We start from the raw sequence: 27,654 nt of genomic DNA, 5'->3' as shown, positions 1-27,654 counted from the left end.
CCTGTGGGAACTGGACCTGAAATTCCACCTTCACATTGAATTCACAGTGGCATGCCCTGTATTCCGTATTATCCAAATTCCAGGCAGAGGATGCCCAAGTGCCCTGAAAGTATAGATCTTAAGGCTTAAAGACACTTGCTCTTATTTCCGTCTCTTCTTACAAGCCATGCTGCTTCCAAGAATAAAAAGGGACCCCTGACCATTAGGTCCAGTTGTGACCGACTCTGGGGTTGTGGCGCTCATCTCGCTTTAGTGGCCGAGGGAGCCGGCGTACAGCTTCCGGGTCATGTGGCCAGCATGACTAAGCCGCTTCTGGCGAACCAGAGCAGTGCACAGAAACACCGTTTACCTTCCTGCCGGAGCGGTACCTATTTATCTACTTGCACTTTGATGTGCCTTCGAACTGCTAGGTTGGCAGGAGCAGGGACCGAGCAACGGGAGCTCACCCCGTTGCAGGGATTCGAACCACCGACCTTCTGATCGGCAAGTCCTAGGCTCTGTGGTTTAAACCACAGCGCCACCCGTGTCCCATTCCAAGAATATAAATATGTAAATAAATGTATTCTTACGCTGGCCAGGAAAACAAATGAAAGCAAAGGTGGATTTGACTCTGTGGCTTCCACCTGACCATCTCCATTTTCTCTTTAGACCTTGCAGCCCACAACCCCTTCCGTCTACGAAGAGATAAAGAGATAAGACATGGACCAGCAACTTCCTCTCCGCTGCTGAGGCCTCTCTTGGGCCCTCAAGCCTCTTCCCTGATCCGATCTCTTCCTTTCAGATGGTGCTGAGTAAATGCAGGGCAGGTCCTTCTGGAAATCCTAGTCCTTGTTCTGAACAAAGGAAGCAGCCTTGGTCCCCAAGAGACTCTCACACTGAGAAAGACTTGCGGATACTGAGACAGAGACACAAAGGAAACTCCTCCTGGAACCGCCAGGCAGAAATCCTGGGAATTGCATCTTGTATGACTAAAGGATTAATGCTGAGGGGGGAAGAAAGAAAAGGGAAATTCCTCATGAAAATTCGCCTGCATTTTAATGTAAATATAATAAATTTAATGTGATAGACACATTTTTCCAAATAGTTTTGACAAATGTTCACATAAAAAAACCGGAAGCTTTCTTACTAGGAATTTTAGGTCCAGAAATACCTAAGGATCAGAAGAGACTGTTTATGTATACTATAATAGCTGCACGGATGCTGCTTGTCCTAAGATGGAAGGAGGACAATCTACCTACAAAAGAAGAATGGCAGATAAGGGTGATGGACTATCCCAAATTGGCCAAAATGACGGGAAAATCAGAGATCAAGAAGACAATAAATTTAACAAAGAATGGGGATTTTTTAAGAAAGTTACTTGAAAAGAACACTGTAAACAATTGAAAGTATTAGCAGGATTTTGAAAACACTAAAGAGAAAACCATGATAAAAATTTGAATTTTAGGTAAATATGAAGAATATGATACAAAGCAGTTTGAAAAGAATATCGGGGAAACCATGGAGGGAAGTTTGGGGATTCTGAGATTTCTATTTGTAAAATGATTGTGATTTATGTATGATGATGAATGTTAAAAGTGAAAATGAATTTTAAAAAATGTTTGAGAGAGAGAGAGAGAGAGAGAGAGAGAGGTGGAAGGATGCCAGGACCCTGCCAGAGCCTCGTGTCTCCTTCCCAATGTGGGAATTTTCAGAGTGGCAGGAGAGGATATATTGTTTACTAATATCCTTCCTAACGTGCGCTAGCAAGTTCCTTTATGTAACGGAGTTACATTCCCCTTTTCATGCACAGCAGATAGCTGGTTGCAGGCTCGTGTGAGCCTCTCACTACTATACAATTCAATCTGTCTCAGACTGAATTGTACACTCCTGATAAGTTCCCTTAAATCCCTCTTAAAAGAATAAAGACACCACAATCTTATTTAAAATCAATAAAAGAAGTTTACTCACATCAGTTCACAGTTTGATTCCTGAAGGCAGACTTAGTTACAAATACAGTGGTACCTCTGATTGAGAACTCGATCCATTCCGGAGACTCGCTTGGAGCCAGCAGTGGTGCTGGAAGCAGATACTAGGCAAGGAGCAGAGAAAGACCCCAGTGCACGAGCTGTGAAGGGACAGAGAGCACCCACAGACGTGCACCCACAAGATGGACACACCACGCAGAACCCATGGCTCCTGGAAGATGCTGCCCTTAGCAGGTGAGAGGTCAGCATCCTGCAATGGGGAGAATTTGGGGGGGGGAGTTGAGGTTGCTGGAGGAATTTGGTTGCACAGTGTTCTCGAAGCTACCAGCATGAGTTTGACCAAACTGCGGGAGGCAGTGAAAGACAGGAGTGCCTGGCGTGCTCTGGTCCAGGGGGTCACGAAGAGTTGGACATGACTGAATGACTAAACAACAGTATCTCTCCCACTAATGCAGATGTTGAAACCTAACGCTGCACCTGATTTCATAGAGGAAGGTGTTGTTTTGAGTGAAAAATCACTTTTTGAACATGTATTTATATGCAAAAGGCCTGCTAGGGACCACCCTGTTGCACCCTCGGTTTCCTACCTACTAGGATGCAGAATCCGGACCCCATTCCCAAAGGGGTTGCTGGTAAGAGCCCTGGAAGAGGGCACAAAAACTCCTTTTGGAATGAAAGAAGCTTACATGGAAGGAAGCAGGTGGAGTTACATGCAGCTGAGCTTGGGGGAAGCATGAGGATGCTGGAGGAATTTGGTCTTTTAGTTCTAATACAGATCTGCATCTCTCAGACTAATGCAGAGGTCTAGATCTCACTCACTGCCAGATTTCATGCTCCTCTGAATGTTGTTGTGGTGTCCTTCTCAGGAATTCAAACTAGACCATTGTGTTAATTTGCAATTAAATGCATTTTAAATATGTACTAAAACTTGCAATGAAATGCAAAATTGGCAAGTCCCACTAAGGGCCGCACCCCTTCACCCTCTGTTTCCTACCTACTTGGACGCAGAATCAGGGCCCCATTTCCACAGGGGTTTCTGGTAAGAGTTCTGAAAGACTGCAGATGGATTTACATACAGACCCTCCAGGTGTCCCTGTTTTCCAGATACAGTCTCCGATTTACAGAAGCCAGTTTCTGATTTGAGCCTGGAATATCCTGCTTTTCCTTAGGATGTCCCCATATTCATTGGAGAAACGTTGGAGGGTATGGTTACATGATGACTTTGACAATGCCTCAGAGCCTTCTAGACAAGCAGCTCTGGAGGAAGGTAGAGAAGCAGTACTTAAGGGGCAGGTTGGAGCCCTGGGGGAAAATTAAAAAAAAATTCTTAGTGCCTAGTGAGCACTTTGTGTGAAGAAAGGAATCATTTATTAAAATGAATGTTATTTTTGTTTCAATCAATACCGGTGATCGGCAAGACAGATTGAAATTATTGAAATAAATGGCAAAAAGATATCTGGCAAGGGAAAAAACCAAGAATAAAATACAAAATATTGATAGATGAGAAAGAGAGAAGAGGTTTTTCCCTGTCGGATATGAGATTATATTATGAAACTTCCTGTCTGTGTTGGTTGAAGGAATGGTTGTCACTGTAGAATCTGCATATTAAAGACTTGGAATGTCATGATAATATATTTGGCTGGCATGTGTATTTGTGGTATGGTGAAAGTACATAAAGGATTTATAAAACAGATTATTATGTTTATTTGTTAAAAATGAAAAATTATAAAGAAAAGAAAGAAAAGAAAGGAATCATCCTGAGTCCCTGAAGGAGGTAAACACAGACAGATGCCCAGACCTCCTTCACTGGACCCCTTTATGTTAATGTTTGCTTAGCTAGAAACATGGGAGGGTCCTGGAAGGGGAAATGCAAGAGCGCTTCCCCTTTCTTCATGTCTGCCCCAGAAGAAGGCTGAGGCTGAGCTGCTAGGAAAGGAACTGCCTTCTTGCTTGCTCAATAAAGTAAGGGCTACACTTAGTGTTTGTAGGACAGCTCTTGAGGGGAATCACTGTTACGAACTGATCCCAGAGTGTACCGAACTGATTCAGTGTATGCCGTGACATTTCAGCAGAGGTTGGATTGCTCCAGGAAATGCCTTTTTTCTTCTTCTTTAGCAGAACATGTCTTTCTTTTTCTTCTCCACCCTCTAGCCTCCGTCCTGAGTTCCTGCTTCTTGTTGACTCGGGCCCAGGAGACAACTGGAATAAGTATCAGAGTGCTGAAAGAAGGAGAGAGTGTCACCTTAACACCAGAAGGTCTTGATGTGAAGAATCTTCGTAACTGCAAATGGTACCGAGGGGCAGTTGAAGAAAGAAACATTATTATTATTATTATTATTATTAGATTTTTCCAATCAAAAGTTAGTCCTCAGAAAGATGGACCTGCCTACACTGGCAGGGAGACTGCGAAACCAGATTGCTCCCTTTACATCACAGATTTAAAGCCAGATGACTCTGGAACCTATTCATTTAAAACAGGTCTTGGGGTTACCAGCACAGGGGCTACAAACATCACCGTTTCAGGTATGATTAACTTTTCATCAGAAAACTATACCAGAATATGCTAGTCTTGCAACTGCCTTTTTAGCTGCTCAAATGGGGAAATGTTTGAGGGGGTTTTTTTGGGGGGAGGGGAGTTATATTCATTTAAAAGCATTTTTAAACCAATTAATACGCACTAACACATCCTAGTGGCTCAAAGTAGCTTTCTTTTATGGCCTTTTTGAAAGAGGTTAAAATTATGTGTCGAAAATAACAGGATGCTACTTTAGAAGCTGCAGAATCCCTTTAAGATATTCATCAATGGGAATGTACTGCACACAGGGGGGGCCGGCCGCACTGGGCGCAACATCTGGGGGTTAGGGTTAGGGGGCGCAAATCCACGGGTTAGGGGGTGCAAATTACTTGCCTTGCCCCAGGTGCTGACAACCCACGCTACGCCACTGCACACCCCACAAAAGTCCCAGTAAAACTGGGACATCCTGGTTTTTTCCCCAACCAGAGAACGGCTGCCATTTTGAATGCTGTGATCTTGCATGATTTCGCATTGCAAACTCGCCCTGTAAAAAGCACTTTTTCAGGGCTGTGATCACGTGACTCATGCGGAAGTATGGCCCTGGAAGGCAGCATCCCGGTTTTTAATTGAGACATGTTGGAGGCTAGGCTACTGTCATGATCCCCTGCTATACTGAGTAGCAGCCTCAAAGTGGCCTTCTTTAGTAGCTACAATTGAAGAGACCTTAACCAGATTCAGTGACCATGAGGACCCACAAATGACAACTGTATTTCTGTTTCATCTACAGAAATCCTCTCCCACCCAGTCCTGCGGCCGACAGAATCCTTAGCGGCAGAGAACACAATTGTCTCCTTACACTGCAACACCTCTGACCGCCTTGACGTCTCCATCCTTTGGTTCAAGGATGGTAATCCTATCCCATCTAATACTGGGCTTTCTGACCGGAACCGAACCCTCATGCTAACTGGCATCACCAAAGAGGACGAAGGGAACTATACGTGTCAGGCAGTGAACCCTGTCAGTAATGCTATAAGCAACCCCAGTAGGATAACTTTGGCATGTGAGTAATCCACTAATAAACCAGGAACACCTTTCCTCCTGACTCTGCTCTCCACGCTAGTGGTTTCTAACTCGCTAGTGCTTTTTGTGTGGAGGTAGATTATGGTGTTTCATCAGAGAAATGTTGGTGCAAATGGGACAGCTGCTTTCAGTGCTCAAAGGGCCTATAGCTTGTTATACGGCCCACATAGCTGAGTGTGGGAGAAGAGCTTGGGGGAGCTGGAAGAATCAAAGAATATTGCTTGACTGGGGTAGAAGGAGGTTGGGGAGAGGGGGTTGGGTGGTAATATTTAGGGTGTATGTTGGGTTTTATGCAGCACCAATGTCTCACCAGGTGATAAAAAAGGCTCTACAACTTGAAAAAAGAGACAACGCATGTTCTTTCATAAACCAAGAGAATATTTAATAAAAAAACATTCCGAAAGAAAGAAAGAAAGAAAGAAAGAAAGAAAGAAAGAAAGAAAGAGAAAATCGCTAGACTGGGCACTGAGTTTGAGGAAGAACTAGTTCTCACCTTGCTCCCTTTACATCACAGATTTAAAGCCAGATGACTCTGGAATCTATTCATTTAAACCAGAAGGTCCTGGGGTTACCAGCACAGGGGCTACAAACATCACCGTTTCAGGTATGATTAACTTGCTCTCCAGTCATTCTTACTTCTTATGCACCCAAATCTATCTCCTCTGCTGTGCTCTGAGGTGGAGAGTTCTGTGCCTTCCCCCTTAGGGAGGGTGGGATGTGGCTCGTGAATTTGTCCTAAACACAATTCCTCTGTCCCGAGAATGAGGCCCTACAAAATTATTCATTTTTTCATCAGAAAACTATACCAGAATATGCTAGTCTTGCAACTGCCTTTTTAGCTGCTCAAATGGGGAAATGTTTGAGGGGTTGTTTTTTTTTGGGGGGGGGTTATATTCATTTAAATGCATTTTTAAACCAACTAATATGCACTAACACATGTCAGTGGCTCAAAGTGGTTTTCTTTGATGGCTTCTCTTAAAGAGACCATAAACAGATTCAGCAACCAAGAGAACCCACAAAAGATGACTGTATTTCTGTTTTGTTATGTAGTGAAGTTTCACCCTGGGCCAGCAGGGGGATACTGTATATAGTTTTCACTCAGGTCTGTAGATAAGTTTTCACTCAGGTCCACGTCAGTTATTTTAGGCGGGAAACTCTGGGCTGTTGTTGCTACAATGTTGACAGCCGGCTGCCTATAAAAGCAGGCCGGCTGAGCTGTTTACAGTCAGTTCTATTCCAGCTTACAAAATAAAGAGCTACTTGGAGAAATCGCTGTGTCGTCTGCTATGTCAACCCACAACTTAACTCTGGCGACGAAGGTGGGATCGATGGCCATCAGAGCACAGCCAGATGCGGCCAGCCTCTGAACTGAGCTGAATCACTGAGCTGAATCACAGAGCGAAATCACTGAGCGAAATCACTGGACAGAACCAATTCAGAGCTGACTGTTGTGGCTAAGAGCACTGTGTTCCATCCATCGCCCTTCACGCCGTCATCGGAATCATGGCTTCACTTGTGCCTCTACCGCCGTTTGCGCCAGCCTCTGAATCATGGGACTCCTACCTCGCTCGGTTCGACTGCTACCTCCAAGCCAACAAGCTGACAGCAGTATCAAAGGATCGGAAGCGGGGCCTATTCCTCAGCCTCTGTGGGCCTGAGGTGTTTGAGACGGCCCGAGCATTGGTTGCGCCTGAAGCAGTCCAGGCAACACCATGGGACACGATCCAAGAGAAGCTCCGCAACCACTACGCACCAAAGCCGTCCAAGATTGCTGCCCGCCATGCGTTCTACCACCGGAACCAGGCAGAGGGGGAGTCAATCAACAACTACACCACCGCCCTGCGACAGACTGCAATGCACTGAGAGTTCCGAGACTTAGACGATGCCCTGATGGATCGAATCGTCTGCGGGGTCCGGGACATCCAGCTGCAACGGCGTCTCCTCGCCAAGCCAGACCTCACGCTACAGAAAGCCATTGAGGAGGCTGTGGCCTCAGAAGCTGCTGAACGCTCCGCCCAGGAGATCCGCAAGTGCAGCAGCCCGCGTCTTGCTAGGGAGCCAGTTCCGGTGCATCATGAAGAGGCCAGCAGTGATGAGGCATCTTCCAGTGAAGACGATGATGTGCACCAGACAAAGCGGGAGCGCAGGAAGTTCCAACAGAAGTCCAAGGGCCAACCGGAATGTGCCGGCTGAGGTGGCAACCATTCCCGTGCCAAGTGTCGATTCAGAGACGCCATCTGTAGGAAGTGTTCCAGAAGGGGCCACATCGCTAAGGTCTGCCGATCGGCTCCGTCTGACATCCCCCCTTCATCGACTCGCAAGTCCAAGTCTTCACTCCAGTCTGCCAAGGAAAGTTGTTTCGCTCTCACCAACTGCCGCTGCCCATCTGGAACCACGATTGGCCAAACCGACTCGCCTACGCGACGCAAGCTGAACGTCACGGTGCTCATTGAAGGAGCTCCATGTGACATGGAGATCGACACTGGGTCTGCCCTGTCCATCGTGTCATGGAGCACCAGTTGGTGGTGGTCGAAGGTCAGCGGCCAAGCCTCCTAGGGCTAGACTGGTTTGATGCCCTCGGCCTGGAAGTCACCGGCATCAACTGCATCTCTAACGCAGAGACTGAGGGTGTGCTGGACCCGGGGGAAAGGTACCTTGAGCGTAGTCTGAGTCCACACGAAGAGGGGCGAGGTCCGAGGCGGAGAGCCGGGCGGGGAACAGGAACGCTGGAACAGGAGGCCGAGCAGGGAACAGGAGCACCGGATGGTCAGGAACAGGAGGCCGAGCAGGGAACAGGAGCACCGGATGGTCAGGAACAGGAGGCCAAGCAGGGATCAAGAACACAGGAAGGTCCAAAGCCAACAACGACGTTGCTCCCGCAACCTGGGACCGGGCTGACTGGGCTTTTATCCTCTTCTAAGGCCAGGGGCGGTCCCGGCCCCCAGGAGCCCCGCCTCCTCTGGCCTTAAGGCGAGCACTCCTCCTGGGAGCAACCAGTTCCCTTCGCCTCTCTGCCCTAAGCCTCTGCAGATCAGGAGAGGCCGAAGGGTTACTGGGCCCTGGAGGAGGCTCACCTGTAGCCACTGAGTCCTCAAGCCCCTCTGGGGCCTGAAGGGTTTCACCTGGGGCCAGCTCCTGGTGCTCTGCCACAGGTGCAGGCTCTTCAGCATCTAGGTCTTGCCCCAGTTCAGCCGGCCCTGGAGGCGGGGACTCCTGTGCAGGCTGGGATTCTTCTGGTTCATCCTCTGAATCGGAATCCCAGGCCATCACACCATCCCCCCTCCCAGACCCCCCCCTCAACCGAGGGTCCGGACCCGGCTTGCCGGGGTACGTCGCATGGAACTCTCGGAGGCAGGCAGGTGCGTGGACGTTGGCCGCTGGTTCCCAGGAACGGTCCTCCGGTCCGTACCCCTTCCAGTCAATGAGATACTGCAGCTTTCCCCTGCGGTATCGGGAGTCCAGGATGCGTTCCACCTCGTACTCAGGCTCTCCCTGAACCAACACTGGCTGCGGTCGGGGACGGTTCGGGTGGAACTCGTCGGGTGGGGCCACTGGACTCAGAAGGGACCTGTGGAAGACCGGGTGAACCTTCAGGGTTGCGGGTAACCGGAGACGGAATGCTACAGGAGAGACTTGGTCCACGATAGGGAACGGGCCGGTGAATCGGGCGTCCAACTTCCGCGAAGGTCGAGAAGGGTGGAGGTGGCGAGTGGAGAGCCAAACCAGGTCACCGACGCGAAGTTCCGGCCCCACCTGGCGGTGGCGGTCGGCCTGGGCTTTGTACGCTTCCTTGGCCTGGTGCAGTTGCTCCACCAAAAGCTGTTGCTGGGACTGGAGCTCTTGAAGCCACTCCGTCACCGCCGGGACCGCGGATGCCGGCAGCACATCTGGAAACAGCCGTGGATGATAACCGTAACTGGCCTGGAACGGGGTCTGCTGGGTGGACGCATTCACCGCGTTGTTGTAGGCGAACTCCGCCAATGCCAGGTGGTCGACCCAGTCATCCTGCTGGTAGCTGCAGTAACACCGGAGGTACTGCTCCAGCACCGCGTTCGCCCGTTCCGTCTGGCCATCGGTCTGTGGGTGGTAGGCTGACGAGAGGCAGACCTCTGTCCCGAGGGTCTGGTGTAATGCTCGCCAGAACCGGGATGTGAACTGAACGCCCCGGTCGGACACCACGCGCTCAGGTAGGCCATGCAGGCGGAAGACATGCTGAAGGTACAGCTGAGCGGTTTCCTTGGCTGTGGGTACAGATGGGCAGGGGGCGCAGTGCACCATCTTGGTGAAATGGTCGGAGAAAACTAGGAGGCAGGTACAACCACGAGACGGGGGTAAGTCCACTACAAAGTCCAACGAAACCGTGTGCCAAGGGCGCGGTGGAACTGGCAATGGCTGAAGTAGGCCGGGGGGTCGCCCGGTAGGGCCCTTGGCGTGCCGGCAGACATCACAACCAGCAACGTATCGAGCCACGTCAGCCTTCAGGCGGGGCCACCAAAACTCACGACTGACCAGATGGGTGGTCCGATACCGTCCAAAGTGCCCCGCTGCTGGGGCATCATGGGCCATCCGGAGAACCTCCAGCCGCAGTGGCCCTGGCGGGATGTACAGACGACCGTGGTGCAGCAGAAGGCCCTGATGCAGGACCAGCCCCGGATACTGTGGGCTGGACCCTTCAGCCAGCTCCTGGAGTCGTTCCTGGGCCCAAGCGTCGACCCGCTGCTGTTTCCGCACCCGAGCCTGCAGTGGCTCCGCCTCCTGGGTGGCCAGGAATGCAGCTGGAGGTAGGATCGTGGTGGGTTCTGCTTGCTGTACCGTGTCTGAGTTGTCTTCAGGTTTCCGGGACAGGGCATCCGCCTTCTGGTTCTGAGAGCTAGGGATGTAGCGGATCCGGAACTGGAACCGGGAAAAGAACAACGCCCACCGGATCTGTCTTTGGTTCAGCTTGCGGGTGGTCTGGAGGTACTCCAGGTTCCGGTGGTCGGTTCTCACCTCCACCGGATGTCGTGCCCCCTCAAGATGGTGGCGCCAGACCTCAAAGGCCACCTTGATGGCCAGTAGTTCCCGCTCCCACACAGTATAGTTACGCTCCGCTGGTAGGAGCTGGCGGGAATAGAAGGCACAGGGTAAGAGTGGCGCTTCAGGTCCATTCTGTTGAGACAAGACGGCACCGAGAGCCGTACTGGAGGCGTCGGTCTCCACCACAAAGGGTCGAGAGGGGTCAGGATGTTGTAAGATTGGCGCCCTCTGGAAACAGGCCTTCAACCCCTGAAACGCCTCCTCTGCCTCCTTGTCCCAGGAAAACGGCGTCTTTGGGCGCAGTAGCCGGGTCAACGGGGTGGTGCGATGAGCATAATCTGCGATGAAGGTCCGGTAGTAGTTGGCGAACCCCAGGAAACGCTGTAGGTCCTTGCGGTTCCGGGGTGCCGCCCATTCTCGAACCGCTGCCACCTTCCCAGGGTCCATCTGCACCCCATCTGGAGAGAGCCGGTGTCCAAGGAAGTCCACAGTCCGCTGATGGAACTCGCACTTGCTGAGCTTTGCGTACAAACGGTGCTCACGCAAGCGCTGCAGCACGGTCCGGACATGTCCCTCATGGCGAGCCGGGTCACGGGAGTAAACCAGTATGTCATCCAAGTACACCACCACGTACTTGTCTAACAAGTCCTGGAACACGTGGTTGATGTAGCGTTGGAACACAGCAGGCGCGTTGCACAAACCGAAAGGCATAACCAAGTATTCGAACTGCCCGTACCGGGTCCCAAATGCTGTCTTCCACTCATCCCCGGCTCGGATCCGAATCAAGTTGTAGGCCCCCCGGAGGTCCAGCTTGGTGAACACCTGTGCCCCTTGCACCCGCTCCAGCAACTCCGAGATAAGGGGCAAGGGGTACCGGTCTGGGATGGTAATTTTGTTCAGGGCTCGGTAATCATGGCAAGGGCGAAGTTCCCCACATTTCTTCTTAACAAAGAGCACTGGTGCCGCGGTAGGCGAGGTGGAAGGCCTAATGAACCCACGCTCCAGGTTCTTGCGCAAGAAGTCCTGCAAAGCCTCGCGCTCTGGCTCTGTTAGAGAATATAAGCGACTCACTGGTAAGGGCGCTCCGGGCTGGAGGTCTATGCCGCAGTCAAAAGGCCGATGCGGCGGCAGCTGGTCTGCCCCCCGTTCCTCGAACACGTCCTGGTAGTCCTGGTACACGGCTGGGAGCGTGGGTGCTGCCTCCTCCGTGGGCGCGGCCGCCAGCGTCTCGGATTGAGCATGGGAACATGGGTCTGGGAAGTGCACAGTCCGTTTGACCCAGTCAATCTGAACGTTGTGAGCTTCCAGCCAGTCCATCCCGAGCACGAGGGGGAACCGGGGCATAGAGGCAATGTCCAAAGTTTGCAACTCCCGGTGCTGCTGGAGACACAGGACCAGGGGCTGGGTCTCCTGAGTAACGGCTCCTGAACGTAGAAGCCGTCCGTCAATTGCTTCCACCTGGACCGGTTCTGGCTTGTTCCGAAGTGGCACCTGATGATGGGCAGCAAAAGCAGCGTCCATATAAGAACGGGTTGCTCCTGAATCCACCAAAGCATGGGTAAGAATCCAGGGCCCACCTGGAGGGTATAAACGTACCGGAACCATAAGATGTTGCAAGTCCATTGGTGCGGGCCCATTCTGCGCTGTTTGGGACCCCCGGTAGCTAGGGCCATCAGCTACTGGGGGTTGGCGGTTTCCCTGCGGCTGGCGTTTCTCAGGGCAGGACCGAGCGTAGTGTCCACTTCCGCCACAGTAGAGACATAGATTCCCCTCCCGACGCCGCACCTTCTCTGCGGGGGAAAGGCGTGGCCGCACTGCCCCGAGCTGCATAGGCTCCTCCGATAACTCAGTTGTGACCGTGGGGCTGCCGGAAGAAACTGGTGCCGAGAACTGGAGGTGTCGTCGGCCCCGGGCCTGGCGACGATCCTCCAGCCGGTCGTCTATCTGTAGACTCCGTTGAATGAGAGTGTCTAGCGTGGTGGGGCGTTCCATTGTGGCCAGCTGGTCCAGTATCTCGTCCGAAAGCCCTTCGAGATACTGGTCCCGCAATGCCGAGTCGTTCCAGGTCAAGTCCTGTGCCAACAGCCGAAACTCCGTGGTATATGCGGCCACCGTGGACTCGCCCTGTTTCAACTGCCGAATCGCCCGGTTGGCTTGACTCCCTTTCTGGGGGTTGCCGAACGCGGCCTCCAAAAGATTGCAAAACCCCGTATAGTCTGCCAGCAAGGGGGAGTCTTGCCTGAGTAGCGGCAACGCCCACTTGGCCGCCTGGTCCTTTAACAAACTAATCAAAAAGTGCACCTTGGTGCGGTCGTCAGGGAAGTTCCGGGCTCGCCCCTGAATATACAGCTTGGCTTGGGCGAGGAACATGGGAAAGCTGGCCGGGGCTCCATCAAATTTCTCGGGCAAAGCCACTGGGTACTTGCCAGGAGCCGGGGCGTCGGCCCCAGGAGCCGGTAGGGCTTCCAAGCGCTGCTGAAGTGCCGTAACCGCGTCGCTGAGCTGCTGCACGGTGTGAGTCAAGGCCTGGTTCTTCTGGGCCAAAGCCACCAGCGCAGCCACCTGGTCAGCCATGGCCTCTGGCTCTTCCCGAACGCACCCCAACGAAGGGGGAGTGCGGGTGTGGCGGGAGCAAACTGTGCTGGACCCGGGGGAAAGGTACCTTGAGCGTAGTCTGAGTCCACACGAAGAGGGGCGAGGTCCGAGGCGGAGAGCCGGGCGGGGAACAGGAACGCTGGAACAGGAGGCCGAGCAGGGAACAGGAGCACCGGATGGTCAGGAACAGGAGGCCGAGCAGGGAACAGGAGCACCGGATGGTCAGGAACAGGAGGCCAAGCAGGGATCAAGAACACAGGAAGGTCCAAAGCCAACAACGACGTTGCTCCCGCAACCTGGGACCGGGCTGACTGGGCTTTTATCCTCTTCTAAGGCCAGGGGCGGTCCCGGCCCCCAGGAGCCCCGCCTCCTCTGGCCTTAAGGCGAGCACTCCTCCTGGGAGCAACCAGTTCCCTTCGCCTCTCTGCCCTAAGCCTCTGCAGATCAGGAGAGGCCGAAGGGTTACTGGGCCCTGGAGGAGGCTCACCTGTAGCCACTGAGTCCTCAAGCCCCTCTGGGGCCTGAAGGGTTTCACCTGGGGCCAGCTCCTGGTGCTCTGCCACAGGTGCAGGCTCTTCAGCATCTAGGCCTTGCCCCAGTTCAGCCGGCCTTGGAGGCGGGGACTCCTGTGCAGGCTGGGATTCCTCTGGTTCATCCTCTGAATCGGAATCCCAGGCCATCACAGAGGGTCTGGTCAAAGACTTTGCCGAGGTTTTTGACGGCACCTTGGGGCAATATACAGGTACGCCCATCTCCTGTAGCCTTGATCCACAAGTCGCCCCCATCAAGCTAAAGCCACGCCGGGTTCCCTTTGCCCTCAAGGCTAAGGTGGACGAACAACTGGACAAACTGATCGCCCAAGGAGTTTTGGAGCCGGTTGACCACGCCAAGTGGGAAACCCCCATCGTCACGCCTGTCAAGCCAGATGGGTCAGTGAGAATCTGCGCTGACTACAAGTGCACGATCAACAAGGCACTTCAGCAGCACGCTTATCCGGTTCCTGTTGTCCAACACCTGCTGCATTCCCTGGGTGAGGGTAAGGTCTTCGCTAAGCTGGACCTTGCCCAAGCCTATCAACAACTGCCCGTCGATGATGCCACTGCTGAAGCCCAGACGATCGTCACCCACCGGGGGGCATTCCGTTGCCGCCGGTTGCAGTTCGGGGTGAGTGTGGCTCCTGGCATCTTCCAAAGCCTTATGGAGCGTCTCCTGCAAGGGCTTCCGGGCGTGGTACCATATTTTGATGACGTCTTGGTGTCTGCAGACTCACACCAGCAGCTGTTCGAGCGCCTCCGTGCCGTGCTGACCAGGTTCCAAGAGGCTGGGCTCAAGGTAAAGAGGGAAAAGTGCCAGATTGCCGTTCCACAGGTAGAGTTCCTGGGCTATCTTATCGATGCCTCCGGCCTTCACCCGACCACATCCAAGATCCGCGCTATCCAGCAGGCCCCCACCCCAAAGAACAAGACGGAGTTGCAGGCATTCCTGGGGCTGCTGAACTTTTATAACATGTTCCTGCCCCACAAAGCCACAGTGGCTGAGCCTCTTCACCGACTCCTTAGCACAAAGACGCCTTGGGCCTGGGGTCATCGGGAGACGGCGGCCTTCAACGCGGTCAAGGCTCTCCTTTCATCAGACAGTGTGCTGGTACAGTACAGTGAATCCAGGCCGCTGGTCCTTGCCTGCGACGCCTCACCTTTTGGCATTGGTGCTGTCCTTAGTCACCGTTTTCCAGATGGAAGAGAAGCACCGCTCGCCTACTTTTCCAGGACGCTATCTCCGACGGAACGGAATTACAGCCAGCTCGACAAGGAGGCACTGGCACTTGTGGCTGGAGTGAAGAGGTTCCATGAATACCTCTATGGCAGGACTTTTGACCTCATCACTGACCACAAGCCACTCCTGGGCCTCCTCGCTGGTGATCGTCCAACTCCACCGGTCCTCTCGCCACGCATGCTGCGATGGACTGTTTTCCTGGCTGCCTACCACTACCGGCTCATCCATCGCCCGGGAAAATCGATGGGCCATGCCGACGCCCTCAGCCGTTGCCCTCTTCCAGCATTTGTGGAAGACCCGGCTCCAGCTTCATCGCTCCTTCTGATTGAGGATCTTCCGGCAGCTCCTGTATCGGCTGCCACTGTGGCCTCCGCGTCTGCCCAGGATCGCACCATCAGCCGGGTGCTCAACTGGGTGTGGAGGGGGTGGCCACAAGGGCCTTTTGCATCGGAGTTCCAGCCCTTCGCAACCAGACAACATGAACTCTCAGCTCATCGCGGCTGTCTGCTGTGGGGAGACCGCGTCGTGATTCCCCAGGGACTCTGTCAGCGCGTCCTGGAGGCTCTGCACGTTGGCCACCCGGGAATTGTCAAAATGAAGGCGTTGGCTCGGTGTTACGTCTGGTGGCCTAATATGGACGATGCCATCACTGCCTGGGTGTCCGCCTGTCAAGCGTGCCAAAAGTCGAGGCCTGCACCACCGGCAGCTAAGGGACACACCTGGGAGACGCCAAAGACACCCTGGTCGAGGGTGCACATCGATCTGGCTGGCCCCTTTCACGGCCGGACCTTTATGGTAGTGGTGGACGCCTATTCCAAATGGCTGGAGGTCGGCCTGATGCCCTCCACCACTACCGAAGCCGTCATCCGGGTGCTGCGAGGCCTGTTTGCAACGCATGGGTGTCCTGATGTCCTTGTCTCTGACAACAGACCGCAGTTCACGTCAGGCACGTTTGAGCGGTATCTTTTGGGACTGGGCATCCGCCATGCCCTAACGGCACCCTTTCATCCATCCAGCAACGGGCAAGCGGAAAGAATGGTGCGCTCGGCAAAAGAGGCACTGGCGCGCCTGGACCGGGGAGACTGGCATGAGCGGGTCACCGAATACTTGTTCGTGCAACACATCATCCCTCATGCGGCCACAGGGCGGAGTCCTGATGAACTGCTTATGGGCCGCCGCCTCAGGTCACCGCTCGACCGGCTACACCCGGACTTTGCCGTGGCTGAACCCCCAGGCTGTGCCAACGCGCCACGGTCATTTGTCCCAGGAAACCAGGTCTTTGCCCGGAACTATGTGGGGGACATTCCTTGGGTGCCAGCCACAGTAGTGGGAGTCACTGGACCTCGCTCGTACCAGGTGGCACTCGAAGACGGACGCTTGTGGCGACGGCACATAGACCAGCTTAGGCGCAGGGTTGTGGACTTGGACACTACCGTGGTGCCCCCAACTGCGCTTGCGGCTCAAGAAGAGGCACGTACAGATGGCGAGGCCCCACCTACACCTCCCTCGCAAACTGCCAGCGTGGAGCCGAACCAAGCCGCTTCAGAGGGTCTGCCAGACTTACCACAGACTCAGACCACTCCACTTGCGGAGGCTCCACCCACAGCAGCGGATCCAGGGGAGTTGGTTCCAACGCCACCTAGGGTCGCACCACAGCCTCAGCAAGAACTGTGTGGCCCTCCGGACTTGGCTACCAGTCCCCGGCGGTCTGGCAGAGTTTCCAAGCACCCAACTTATTTTAAGGACTATGTTGTTGGACATGTATCGCTGTTGGTCTAAGTATGGGAAATGTAACCGATATGCTTTTGTGCCTAATTGAACCATTACGCGTAGTGCTGTATATAAGGAAACCATTACGATTGTAACTAACGCCTTATCTCGGTGGGGAGGGGTGTTATGTAGTGAAGTTTCTTTTTTTAAAAAAAATAATTTTTATTGGGTTTTTACATTTTATAACAACAGACACACACACAAAGACAAAGACAAACAAACACACAAATACAATTACATACCCTAAGTTTCTTTACCCACTTTCATTGACTTCCCCCCACCCCCTCCTCTTACATCCCAATTCCAAAATTAATTCAGCAAGTTCTTACCTAACCTCTTAAAGATATTCACATTGCTTTTAAAAATTAAAATCTTTTGTTTATCTGTATTCAACTATCCAATTCTCTTATAATCATTAACTTCTTTTTTTTTTTAAGGTCGATCTAACTTCCCCTTCACAAATTTTCCCTTTATTATATTAGTTATAGGTCACATTGACCAAGTAAAACAAAACATAACATTTTATAATTCTATTCTCTCCCCCCCCTGCCCCGGTTTCTGTCCCTTCCTAGACAAATGTCCAGAAGACAAACAAAAAATATTTCTAGCCCGGATTCCTCACGTCCGAGGCGTCTGATTCTCTGTCAGTCCCTCTCTGCCAGCTATATTGGTAGTCCTCTTTGATGGTCCTGAGACCCCGAAGGAGTTCAGTCAGAGTCAGATCATATTTTCTTTCATTCAGAATGTTGAAGAGTGTTTGCTGCGAAAGACCATCTAGTTTTCCATACTCAAGAGAAAAGTCCCAATCATATTGCTTTGTTCTCTCTAGTTTTAATATTCCAAGTACTCCAGGGGCTTCTCTCTTCTTCTTTCTCATCTTTCGCAGGTCTGTAATCCAGAGGTCTTCTTGCTCATACTCTAACGCTGCAGATTTCTGGTTGATATTTTCCACTTGTAGTGTCTGAACTCCTTCTTTTTTCTCTGTCAATTCCAAAGGCATCTCTTCCTGCTCAGCTGCAGAATTTTTATCGTACATCTCCTTTGTGCATTCAGCAGAGTTGTTTGTTTCCGAATTCAAGGTCATAAAAACTTTACTCAGAGCCTTACTCTGCTCCTGCAGGATTCCCACGAGAAAAAACATTTTTTCTATCTCCGCCAGTAATTTTCCCTCTGCAGCCATTGTAATGTCACTAATTCCCCCTAGGGGGCTTTCAGTTATTTAGTAGTCCTTTTCCAATAATCTGTTACTTTGTTATTATCAATACTTTGTTTCCAATCGCCTCAGTCCAAATGTATCAGCTTTAATTCCAAGAGTTATTAAATAGCAAAATTCTTTACTTTGTCCGCCCGTTTGACAGCTTCTTTGACAGCTGTCAAACTCCTTTCACTTCTTCCTCCGGGACCCAAATAGGACACTCCCGGGTTTTTTGGGGGGGATACACACAAAGTTCCAAATTCCCTTTCTCTCCAGCACAAAAATCTTGTTCTATCAAATTTGTGAGAAACTTTTAAATCATCAAAACAGTATTCATTCCGCCTTAATTCTCCGTTCCTTGCTTTGAAACGTCTATAAGTAGAGGGGGTGCGGACTTCCCTTTAACACATCCCCCGATCGTGCCGAATTCACAGGATAAAATTTTTAAAGTCCAAATTCCACTACTCACGGGTCCTTTGTTATCCAGTCCAAATTTTGGGAAGAAAGTCAGCGCTCTCCGGCCATGGCTTGCGGCTTCGCTCTACTGAGGTAGCGGTCTACTCTCAGCACCACGCCACTCTCCGTACCCTCTCCGCAGCCTTTAAAAAGGCTCTTCGTGGGTCGGGGAGGGCGCTTAAGGTGCCCACCGAGTCACCAAGTCCGCAGGCTTCCGCGCCTGCGGTTTCTGAGGGTCCCCGTGTCGCCGGCACGGCAAGACCTCAGCAGAGCCGATTCCCTCCGGAGCTCGGAGGGAATCCGCCATTAGCCGTTCGCGCTAACCCGGAAGTTCCCAAAGGGGTTGCTGGTAAGAGCCCTGGAAGAGGGCACAAAAACTCCTTTTGGAATGAAAGAAGCTTACATGGAAGGAAGCAGGTGGAGTTACATGCAGCTGAGCTTGGGGGAAGCATGAGGATGCTGGAGGAATTTGGTCTTTTAGTTCTAATACAGATCTGCATCTCTCAGACTAATGCAGAGGTCTAGATCTCACTCACTGCCAGATTTCATGCTCCTCTGAATGTTGTTGTGGTGTCCTTCTCAGGAATTCAAACTAGACCATTGTGTTAATTTGCAATTAAATGCATTTTAAATATGTACTAAAACTTGCAATGAAATGCAAAATTGGCAAGTCCCACTAAGGGCCGCACGCCTTCACCCTCTGTTTCCTACCTACTTGGACGCAGAATCAGGGCCCCATTTCCACAGGGGTTTCTGGTAAGAGTTCTGAAAGACTGCAGATGGATTTACATACAGACCCTCCAGGTGTCCCTGTTTTCCAGATACAGTCTCCGATTTACAGAAGCCAGTTTCTGATTTGAGCCTGGAATATCCTGCTTTTCCTTAGGATGTCCCCATATTCATTGGAGAAACGTTGGAGGGTATGGTTACATGATGACTTTGACAATGCCTCAGAGCCTTCTAGACAAGCAGCTCTGGAGGAAGGTAGAGAAGCAGTACTTAAGGGGCAGGTTGGAGCCCTGGGGGAAAATTAAAAAAAAATTCTTAGTGCCTAGTGAGCACTTTGTGTGAAGAAAGGAATCATTTATTAAAATGAATGTTATTTTTGTTTCAATCAATACCGGTGATCGGCAAGACAGATTGAAATTATTGAAATAAATGGCAAAAAGATATCTGGCAAGGGAAAAAACCAAGAATAAAATACAAAATATTGATAGATGAGAAAGAGAGAAGAGGTTTTTCCCTGTCGGATATGAGATTATATTATGAAACTTCCTGTCTGTGTTGGTTGAAGGAATGGTTGTCACTGTAGAATCTGCATATTAAAGACTTGGAATGTCATGATAATATATTTGGCTGGCATGTGTATTTGTGGTATGGTGAAAGTACATAAAGGATTTATAAAACAGATTATTATGTTTATTTGTTAAAAATGAAAAATTATAAAGAAAAGAAAGAAAAGAAAGGAATCATCCTGAGTCCCTGAAGGAGGTAAACACAGACAGATGCCCAGACCTCCTTCACTGGACCCCTTTATGTTAATGTTTGCTTAGCTAGAAACATGGGAGGGTCCTGGAAGGGGAAATGCAAGAGCGCTTCCCCTTTCTTCATGTCTGCCCCAGAAGAAGGCTGAGGCTGAGCTGCTAGGAAAGGAACTGCCTTCTTGCTTGCTCAATAAAGTAAGGGCTACACTTAGTGTTTGTAGGACAGCTCTTGAGGGGAATCACTGTTACGAACTGATCCCAGAGTGTACCGAACTGATTCAGTGTATGCCGTGACATTTCAGCAGAGGTTGGATTGCTCCAGGAAATGCCTTTTTTCTTCTTCTTTAGCAGAACATGTCTTTCTTTTTCTTCTCCACCCTCTAGCCTCCGTCCTGAGTTCCTGCTTCTTGTTGACTCGGGCCCAGGAGACAACTGGAATAAGTATCAGAGTGCTGAAAGAAGGAGAGAGTGTCACCTTAACACCAGAAGGTCTTGATGTGAAGAATCTTCGTAACTGCAAATGGTACCGAGGGGCAGTTGAAGAAAGAAACATTATTATTATTATTATTATTATTAGATTTTTCCAATCAAAAGTTAGTCCTCAGAAAGATGGACCTGCCTACACTGGCAGGGAGACTGCGAAACCAGATTGCTCCCTTTACATCACAGATTTAAAGCCAGATGACTCTGGAACCTATTCATTTAAAACAGGTCTTGGGGTTACCAGCACAGGGGCTACAAACATCACCGTTTCAGGTATGATTAACTTTTCATCAGAAAACTATACCAGAATATGCTAGTCTTGCAACTGCCTTTTTAGCTGCTCAAATGGGGAAATGTTTGAGGGGGTTTTTTTGGGGGGAGGGGAGTTATATTCATTTAAAAGCATTTTTAAACCAATTAATACGCACTAACACATCCTAGTGGCTCAAAGTAGCTTTCTTTTATGGCCTTTTTGAAAGAGGTTAAAATTATGTGTCGAAAATAACAGGATGCTACTTTAGAAGCTGCAGAATCCCTTTAAGATATTCATCAATGGGAATGTACTGCACACAGGGGGGGCCGGCCGCACTGGGCGCAACATCTGGGGGTTAGGGTTAGGGGGCGCAAATCCACGGGTTAGGGGGTGCAAATTACTTGCCTTGCCCCAGGTGCTGACAACCCACGCTACGCCACTGCACACCCCACAAAAGTCCCAGTAAAACTGGGACATCCTGGTTTTTTCCCCAACCAGAGAACGGCTGCCATTTTGAATGCTGTGATCTTGCATGATTTCGCATTGCAAACTCGCCCTGTAAAAAGCACTTTTTCAGGGCTGTGATCACGTGACTCATGCGGAAGTATGGCCCTGGAAGGCAGCATCCCGGTTTTTAATTGAGACATGTTGGAGGCTAGGCTACTGTCATGATCCCCTGCTATACTGAGTAGCAGCCTCAAAGTGGCCTTCTTTAGTAGCTACAATTGAAGAGACCTTAACCAGATTCAGTGACCATGAGGACCCACAAATGACAACTGTATTTCTGTTTCATCTACAGAAATCCTCTCCCACCCAGTCCTGCGGCCGACAGAATCCTTAGCGGCAGAGAACACAATTGTCTCCTTACACTGCAACACCTCTGACCGCCTTGACGTCTCCATCCTTTGGTTCAAGGATGGTAATCCTATCCCATCTAATACTGGGCTTTCTGACCGGAACCGAACCCTCATGCTAACTGGCATCACCAAAGAGGACGAAGGGAACTATACGTGTCAGGCAGTGAACCCTGTCAGTAATGCTATAAGCAACCCCAGTAGGATAACTTTGGCATGTGAGTAATCCACTAATAAACCAGGAACACCTTTCCTCCTGACTCTGCTCTCCACGCTAGTGGTTTCTAACTCGCTAGTGCTTTTTGTGTGGAGGTAGATTATGGTGTTTCATCAGAGAAATGTTGGTGCAAATGGGACAGCTGCTTTCAGTGCTCAAAGGGCCTATAGCTTGTTATACGGCCCACATAGCTGAGTGTGGGAGAAGAGCTTGGGGGAGCTGGAAGAATCAAAGAATATTGCTTGACTGGGGTAGAAGGAGGTTGGGGAGAGGGGGTTGGGTGGTAATATTTAGGGTGTATGTTGGGTTTTATGCAGCACCAATGTCTCACCAGGTGATAAAAAAGGCTCTACAACTTGAAAAAAGAGACAACGCATGTTCTTTCATAAACCAAGAGAATATTTAATAAAAAAAATTCCGAAAGAAAGAAAGAAAGAAAGAAAGAAAGAAAGAAAGAAAGAGAAAATCGCTAGACTGGGCACTGAGTTTGAGGAAGAACTAGTTCTCACCTTGCTCCCTTTACATCACAGATTTAAAGCCAGATGACTCTGGAATCTATTCATTTAAACCAGAAGGTCCTGGGGTTACCAGCACAGGGGCTACAAACATCACCGTTTCAGGTATGATTAACTTGCTCTCCAGTCATTCTTACTTCTTATGCACCCAAATCTATCTCCTCTGCTGTGCTCTGAGGTGGAGAGTTCTGTGCCTTCCCCCTTAGGGAGGGTGGGATGTGGCTCGTGAATTTGTCCTAAACACAATTCCTCTGTCCCGAGAATGAGGCCCTACAAAATTATTCATTTTTTCATCAGAAAACTATACCAGAATATGCTAGTCTTGCAACTGCCTTTTTAGCTGCTCAAATGGGGAAATGTTTGAGGGGTTGTTTTTTTTGGGGGGGGGTTATATTCATTTAAATGCATTTTTAAACCAACTAATATGCACTAACACATGTCAGTGGCTCAAAGTGGTTTTCTTTGATGGCTTCTCTTAAAGAGACCATAAACAGATTCAGCAACCAAGAGAACCCACAAAAGATGACTGTATTTCTGTTTTGTTATGTAGTGAAGTTTCACCCTGGGCCAGCAGGGGGATACTGTATATAGTTTTCACTCAGGTCTGTAGATAAGTTTTCACTCAGGTCCACGTCAGTTATTTTAGGCGGGAAACTCTGGGCTGTTGTTGCTACAATGTTGACAGCCGGCTGCCTATAAAAGCAGGCCGGCTGAGCTGTTTACAGTCAGTTCTATTCCAGCTTACAAAATAAAGAGCTACTTGGAGAAATCGCTGTGTCGTCTGCTATGTCAACCCACAACTTAACATGTTTCATCTACAGAAATCCTCTCCCATCCAGTCCTGCGGCCGACAGAATCCCTAGTGGCAGAGAACACAACTGTCACCTTACACTGCAACACCTCTGACTGCCTTGACGTCTCCATCCTTTGGTTCAAGGATGGTAATCCTGTCCCATCTAAGACTGGGCTTTCTGACCGGAACCGAACCCTCATGCTAACTGGCATCACCAAAGAGGACGAAGGGATCTATACGTGTCAGGCAGTCAACCCTGTCAGTAATGCTATAAGCAACCCCAGTAAGATAAATATGGCATGTGAGTAATCCACTAATAAACCAGGAACACCTTTCCTCCTGACTCTGCTCTCCACGCTAGTGGCTTCTAACTCCCAATCGCTTTTTGTGTGGAGGTAAATTATGGTGTTTCATCAAAGAAATGTTGGCGCGAATGGGAGAGCTGTTTTCAATGCTCAAAGGGCCTATAGCTTGTTATGTGGCCGACATAGCTGAGTGTGGGATAAGAGCTTGGGGGAGCTGGAAGGATCAAGGAATATCGCTTGACTGGGGTAGAAGGAGGTGGGGAGAGGGGGTTGGGTGGTAATACGAAGTGTGTATGTTGGGTTTTATGCAGCACCAGTGTCTCACATCGTGATAAAAAAGGCTCTACAACTTGAAAAAAGAGACAATGCATGTTCTTTCATAAACCAAGAGAATATTTAATAAAAAACATTCAGAAAGAAAGAAAGAGAAAATCTCTAGACTGGGCACTGAGTTTGAGGAAGAACTATTTCTCACCTTTTGGAGGGCAACACCTTGGCTTATTTTCTAGCCAATCTTATGTGAGCCAGGAAGAGCTGCCTCATTTCTGGACATTATATGCTGCTGCCCCTCTGCCCCCAAAGCTGGGTAATTCTAACATATTGACTTTCCTTCCTTTAGTGCTTTTAGAGGGAGAGATGAGAGGCTAGATTATTGTCAACCCTTAATGCAAAATCATGAAAAAAAGTCCTTTGCTCTTCAGATTCTTCAGATGATTCTTCTTCTTCCTCTTCTGGTTCTGCTGGAGCCCTCGCTGGGACTGTTATCGGGTCCCTGGCTGTGATATTGGTGCTAGTGGGAGCACTGACTTACGTCTTCCTCCGTGAGTAAAACCAGAGCTGGCCCTGGACTGCAGGATGCTCTCAACATGGAACCCCGAATGGGTGGCATAGTGTACTGACATTTAAATGAGTCACCTCCTTTAGGCTGTAAGCTTTAGGCTGTAAGCTGCATGTGGAGGAGCGGGGAATCGAACCCAGTTCACCAGATTAAGAGTCCACCGCTCTTAACCACTACACCACACTGGTGTAAGAAACGGCGTCATGGTTAGAGTGTCATCCTGGGAACCTGGAGACCAGGGTTTGAATCCCCACTTGGCCACAAAGGACCTTTGGCCAGTTGTTGCTTCTCAGCCTAACCTACAGGGTTGTTGTGAGGATGAAATGCAGAGCAGCAGAACTGTGTGGACCACCCTGAGTTCCTTGGAGAACAGGGTGGGATAGGATGCAATCAATCAATATCAATAAACTGCAGTTCTCCTTCTTGCTAACGACAAGATTCAAACAAATGCTTCTTAAAAAGAATAAAGAAATGGTCTTGCTGCAGTTTGCTTGATGTTACCCTGCTCTCGGGGGTAGATCTGTAAGGTCTGTTGTAGGATATGAAGTCCACATTACGAGTTTATTCCCCAACTTCTCCCTCCTCCAGGTGTCTGTCGTCGAAATGGCAGAACTTCCACCCAGGTTGTATCCACCCCTCAAATATATGAGAACGTTCCTCCATCTGGACAGGTGAGTGACTCAGGGGGCCTCCAGATGGTCGTTTGGGGTGAGATGGGACCACCTCAAGCATGGCACCCACCACCCACCAACAGCATCTAAATGCCATGCCATCTCCACCCCCCACCTCTTTGATCGGGGTTCCCTCTTTTCAGTGGAAATTCAATTAAAAAAAAAAAAAAAACCCCTCTTGCCCACAATCAACCTGTTTATGTACCTGTTTAACTTCCAAAACATTTGGGGATGGTATGATTGGAAATTTGTATCTGATGTAGAAATATTTCATCTTTCTTTCTCCTCCTGAACTGTGAAGAACTTTCAAACTCTGGCAGACTTCAGTTCTCTGCCAGGAGAATTAATGGAGGGTTGATTATTTTATTTTATTTTTTAAAATAATTATTTATTTTTTTACCAACAACCGAAACACAAACAGTGAAAACCCTCAGGCGGCTGATACATTGGGTATACATAATCAATAATAACATATTCAAATCAGCCATATGTACAATTCTATATACCTTAACACGCCTCCCTCCACAAGGTTTATTTAACTTTTAACATTTTAATTGCCCTAACTTGTTCAAACCTACCCAAATAATTCAATATCTTCTCAAACCAATCCTCTTCCTTCTAACAGAGGGTGGATTATAACCAGGAAGAAGAAAGATTATAACTTTGAAAGCAGGGCTGCCATGGGTTTAGAATGGAGCCGATCCTCTCAATTTTAAAGCATTTAGCTGGTAGACAAGGAGCAGGAAAACTGAGTTCTGGGGGTTAAATATCACTTTTTCTGTCGCTCAGTGTTTCCACACCACAAACTCCTTCTCAGGTCATGTCCACCACCAACCTGGCTTCACACCTTGCTGAGTGTTTTGCCTGGCTGGAATATGTCTTTGAAAGTCTCAGCCTTGCCTGGATGAAAGTGTAGAGAGGGATGTGTGTAGAAACTAGCCTATTGCACAAAGGTGAAATTTACATTTCTCGCTCCACCCATTTTTACATGCGGCTCCACCCACTACTGATCTGCAGCCACTTAAAATCTTCTTTTCCAATCAAGCTGGGGAAATTTTCCTTTCTCTTGTAACAAACCATGTGAATGGAAAGGGCAGGAATGTTATTGGAAGGGAAACCCTTTTTGGTAATTGAGACAGAAGCTCAGATTGTCTTAGAATTGGGTTTTGGGTAGATGTAGAGTTGAGCATGTTTTCTCTGTATCATGTTGGCATTCTATGTTATCTGGAGTTGGGGACTGCAGTTGAATTTGCACCAGGTCTCTAGCCATGCGAATAAACATGATTTGACCTACTTAGAGTACTAAGTATTGTGGGTTAAGAGGCACCCTCAAGCTTTTCCTGCTATTGCATGCAGTTTGACATTTATTTTTGCATCAGTGCTAACTTAGCTGACCTTGAGAGCAGATGAGGGGTGCCATTTCTACGATCCAGAGGATTTATTGTCTAGATTAAAAAGTGGAGCACAGAAAGGAATAACAAATTAAGTCACAAAGATGCAAAAGGAAAGTAGGTTTAAAAAACAAAAGAAAAAACATAACTTTTTGTTTTCAGAAAAACACTCCGTTTCAGCATCTGCTAAGGTGCCCCTAAATGTGGGTCTTAAGAAAATGGAACTGGCCAGGTTCAGCTGGCCACACATTTGAAACTGGCCATAATAATATAAATTGAATTCTCAGAATTCTGCACTGACACACTACAAGAACTGGGCATCAGTGCTACATTGAGGTGCTCCCTTCAACATATTTTTGTCGTTGACCCAGGTTCATCCTGAAAATTCCTCCAGCGCTGCCAACACATATGAGGTGAGTCCTTTGTGCTTCAAAATGTTTGGAAATGCCAAATATGACAAAATATCTGTTACAGTGGTCCCTTGGTTCTCAAACGCCTTGGTACTCAAGCAACTTGGAACCCAAACACTGCAAACCCAGAAGTAAGTGTTCTGGTTTGTGAACATTTTTCATAAGCCCAGTATGCTCCGTTTCGAATGTTATGCTTCTGATTTGAGTGCCACGCTTCCATTTTGAATGTTATGCTGAGGTCTGTCAGTTTTTGCTATATATTTTGCGTTTTTGATTTTGCAGCTCTTTTGTTTTCTTTTTGTGACTGTGGAACACAGTTCAGGTATGGATTGATTGATTATGGATTGATTGATTATGTGACTGCAGTACATTGTTCATTGCTTTCATTTTATGGATCAATGGTCGCATTAGATAATAAAATTCCTGTTAAATTGCTGTTTAAGGGAGTTGTTTCTAAAAGTCTGGAACGTCTTAATCCATTTTGCATTACTTACTATGGGAAAGCATGCCTTGGTTTTGGAACACTTTGGTTTGGGAACAGACTTCTGGAACGGATTAAGTTTGAGAACCAAGGCACCACTGTATTAACAAGAGCCGACCAGCGGCTCTCACAATTAACCCAGGGTTACAGACACAACTCAGAAAGCTGGCCTTAAGATGGCCTCGAACATTTTAGGGCCTTATGGGCAATTGTCTTCCTCGTGTACCTACCCAACAGAACATAGAAAGTGGCCGAATACCAAGTCACCTCTTTAGTCTATCTAGCCCAGTAAAGCCTACATTGAATGGCAGCTGCTCTCCCAGATTTCAAGCAGGGATTTCTCCCTCCAGAACAGAAATGTATGTACACCTAGATGGCCAGCTGCAAAGGTGTGCAAGTCTCCTGAAGGGTTGTAGAGTCAGGTGGAAATGGGTGTTTCAGCAAGTGAAGCTTTTCTCTGCTCACACTGCAAAAGAAGCCCTGCGGGAACTGGACCTGAAATCCTTCCTTCGCGTTGAATTCACAGTGGCATGCCCTGTATTCCGAATTATCCAAATTCCAGGCAGAGGACGCCCAAGTTCCCTGAAAGTATAGA

At 49.4% G+C, this 27,654-nt stretch overlaps 2 protein-coding genes across 8 annotated transcripts in view; both read left to right on the top strand.

Annotated features, from left to right (window-relative positions):
* LOC309345858 (cell adhesion molecule CEACAM16-like) overlaps positions 1-27,654 on the top strand; it is a 60,493-nt gene that overhangs the window by 8,526 nt on the left and 24,313 nt on the right. Inside the window, exons 3-6 of one of the 7 annotated variants that reach the window (XM_081869301.1) lie at positions 6,074-6,163; positions 22,186-22,275; positions 22,992-23,264; positions 23,970-24,089. The exons of 1 other annotated variant lie outside the window; for it this stretch is intronic. In XM_081869301.1, coding sequence (XP_081725427.1) covers positions 6,074-6,163; positions 22,186-22,275; positions 22,992-23,264; positions 23,970-24,089 — 573 coding nt within the window. Of the gene's footprint in view, positions 1-648; positions 1,406-6,073; positions 6,164-22,185; positions 22,276-22,991; positions 23,265-23,969; positions 24,090-27,654 lie in introns of those variants that run through there. 5 more of the 7 variants (XM_081869302.1, XM_081869303.1, XM_081869300.1 and 2 more) reach the window with 5 other exon arrangements.
* LOC309346085 (uncharacterized protein) overlaps positions 2,070-27,654 on the top strand; it is a 61,751-nt gene continuing 36,166 nt past the window's right edge. The window contains exon 1 of the mRNA XM_081869768.1: positions 2,070-2,205. The gene's annotated coding sequence lies outside the window, so the exon portion shown is untranslated. The remainder of the gene's footprint in view (positions 2,206-27,654) is intronic.

Source organism: Podarcis erhardii (genome assembly GCF_964252035.2).
Source record: "Podarcis erhardii genome assembly, chromosome: 7".
Lineage (NCBI taxonomy): Eukaryota > Metazoa > Chordata > Lepidosauria > Squamata > Lacertidae > Podarcis > Podarcis erhardii.
The sequence above is the reverse complement of the archived record's forward strand: the minus strand, read 5'-3'. Positions and strand labels throughout refer to the sequence as shown.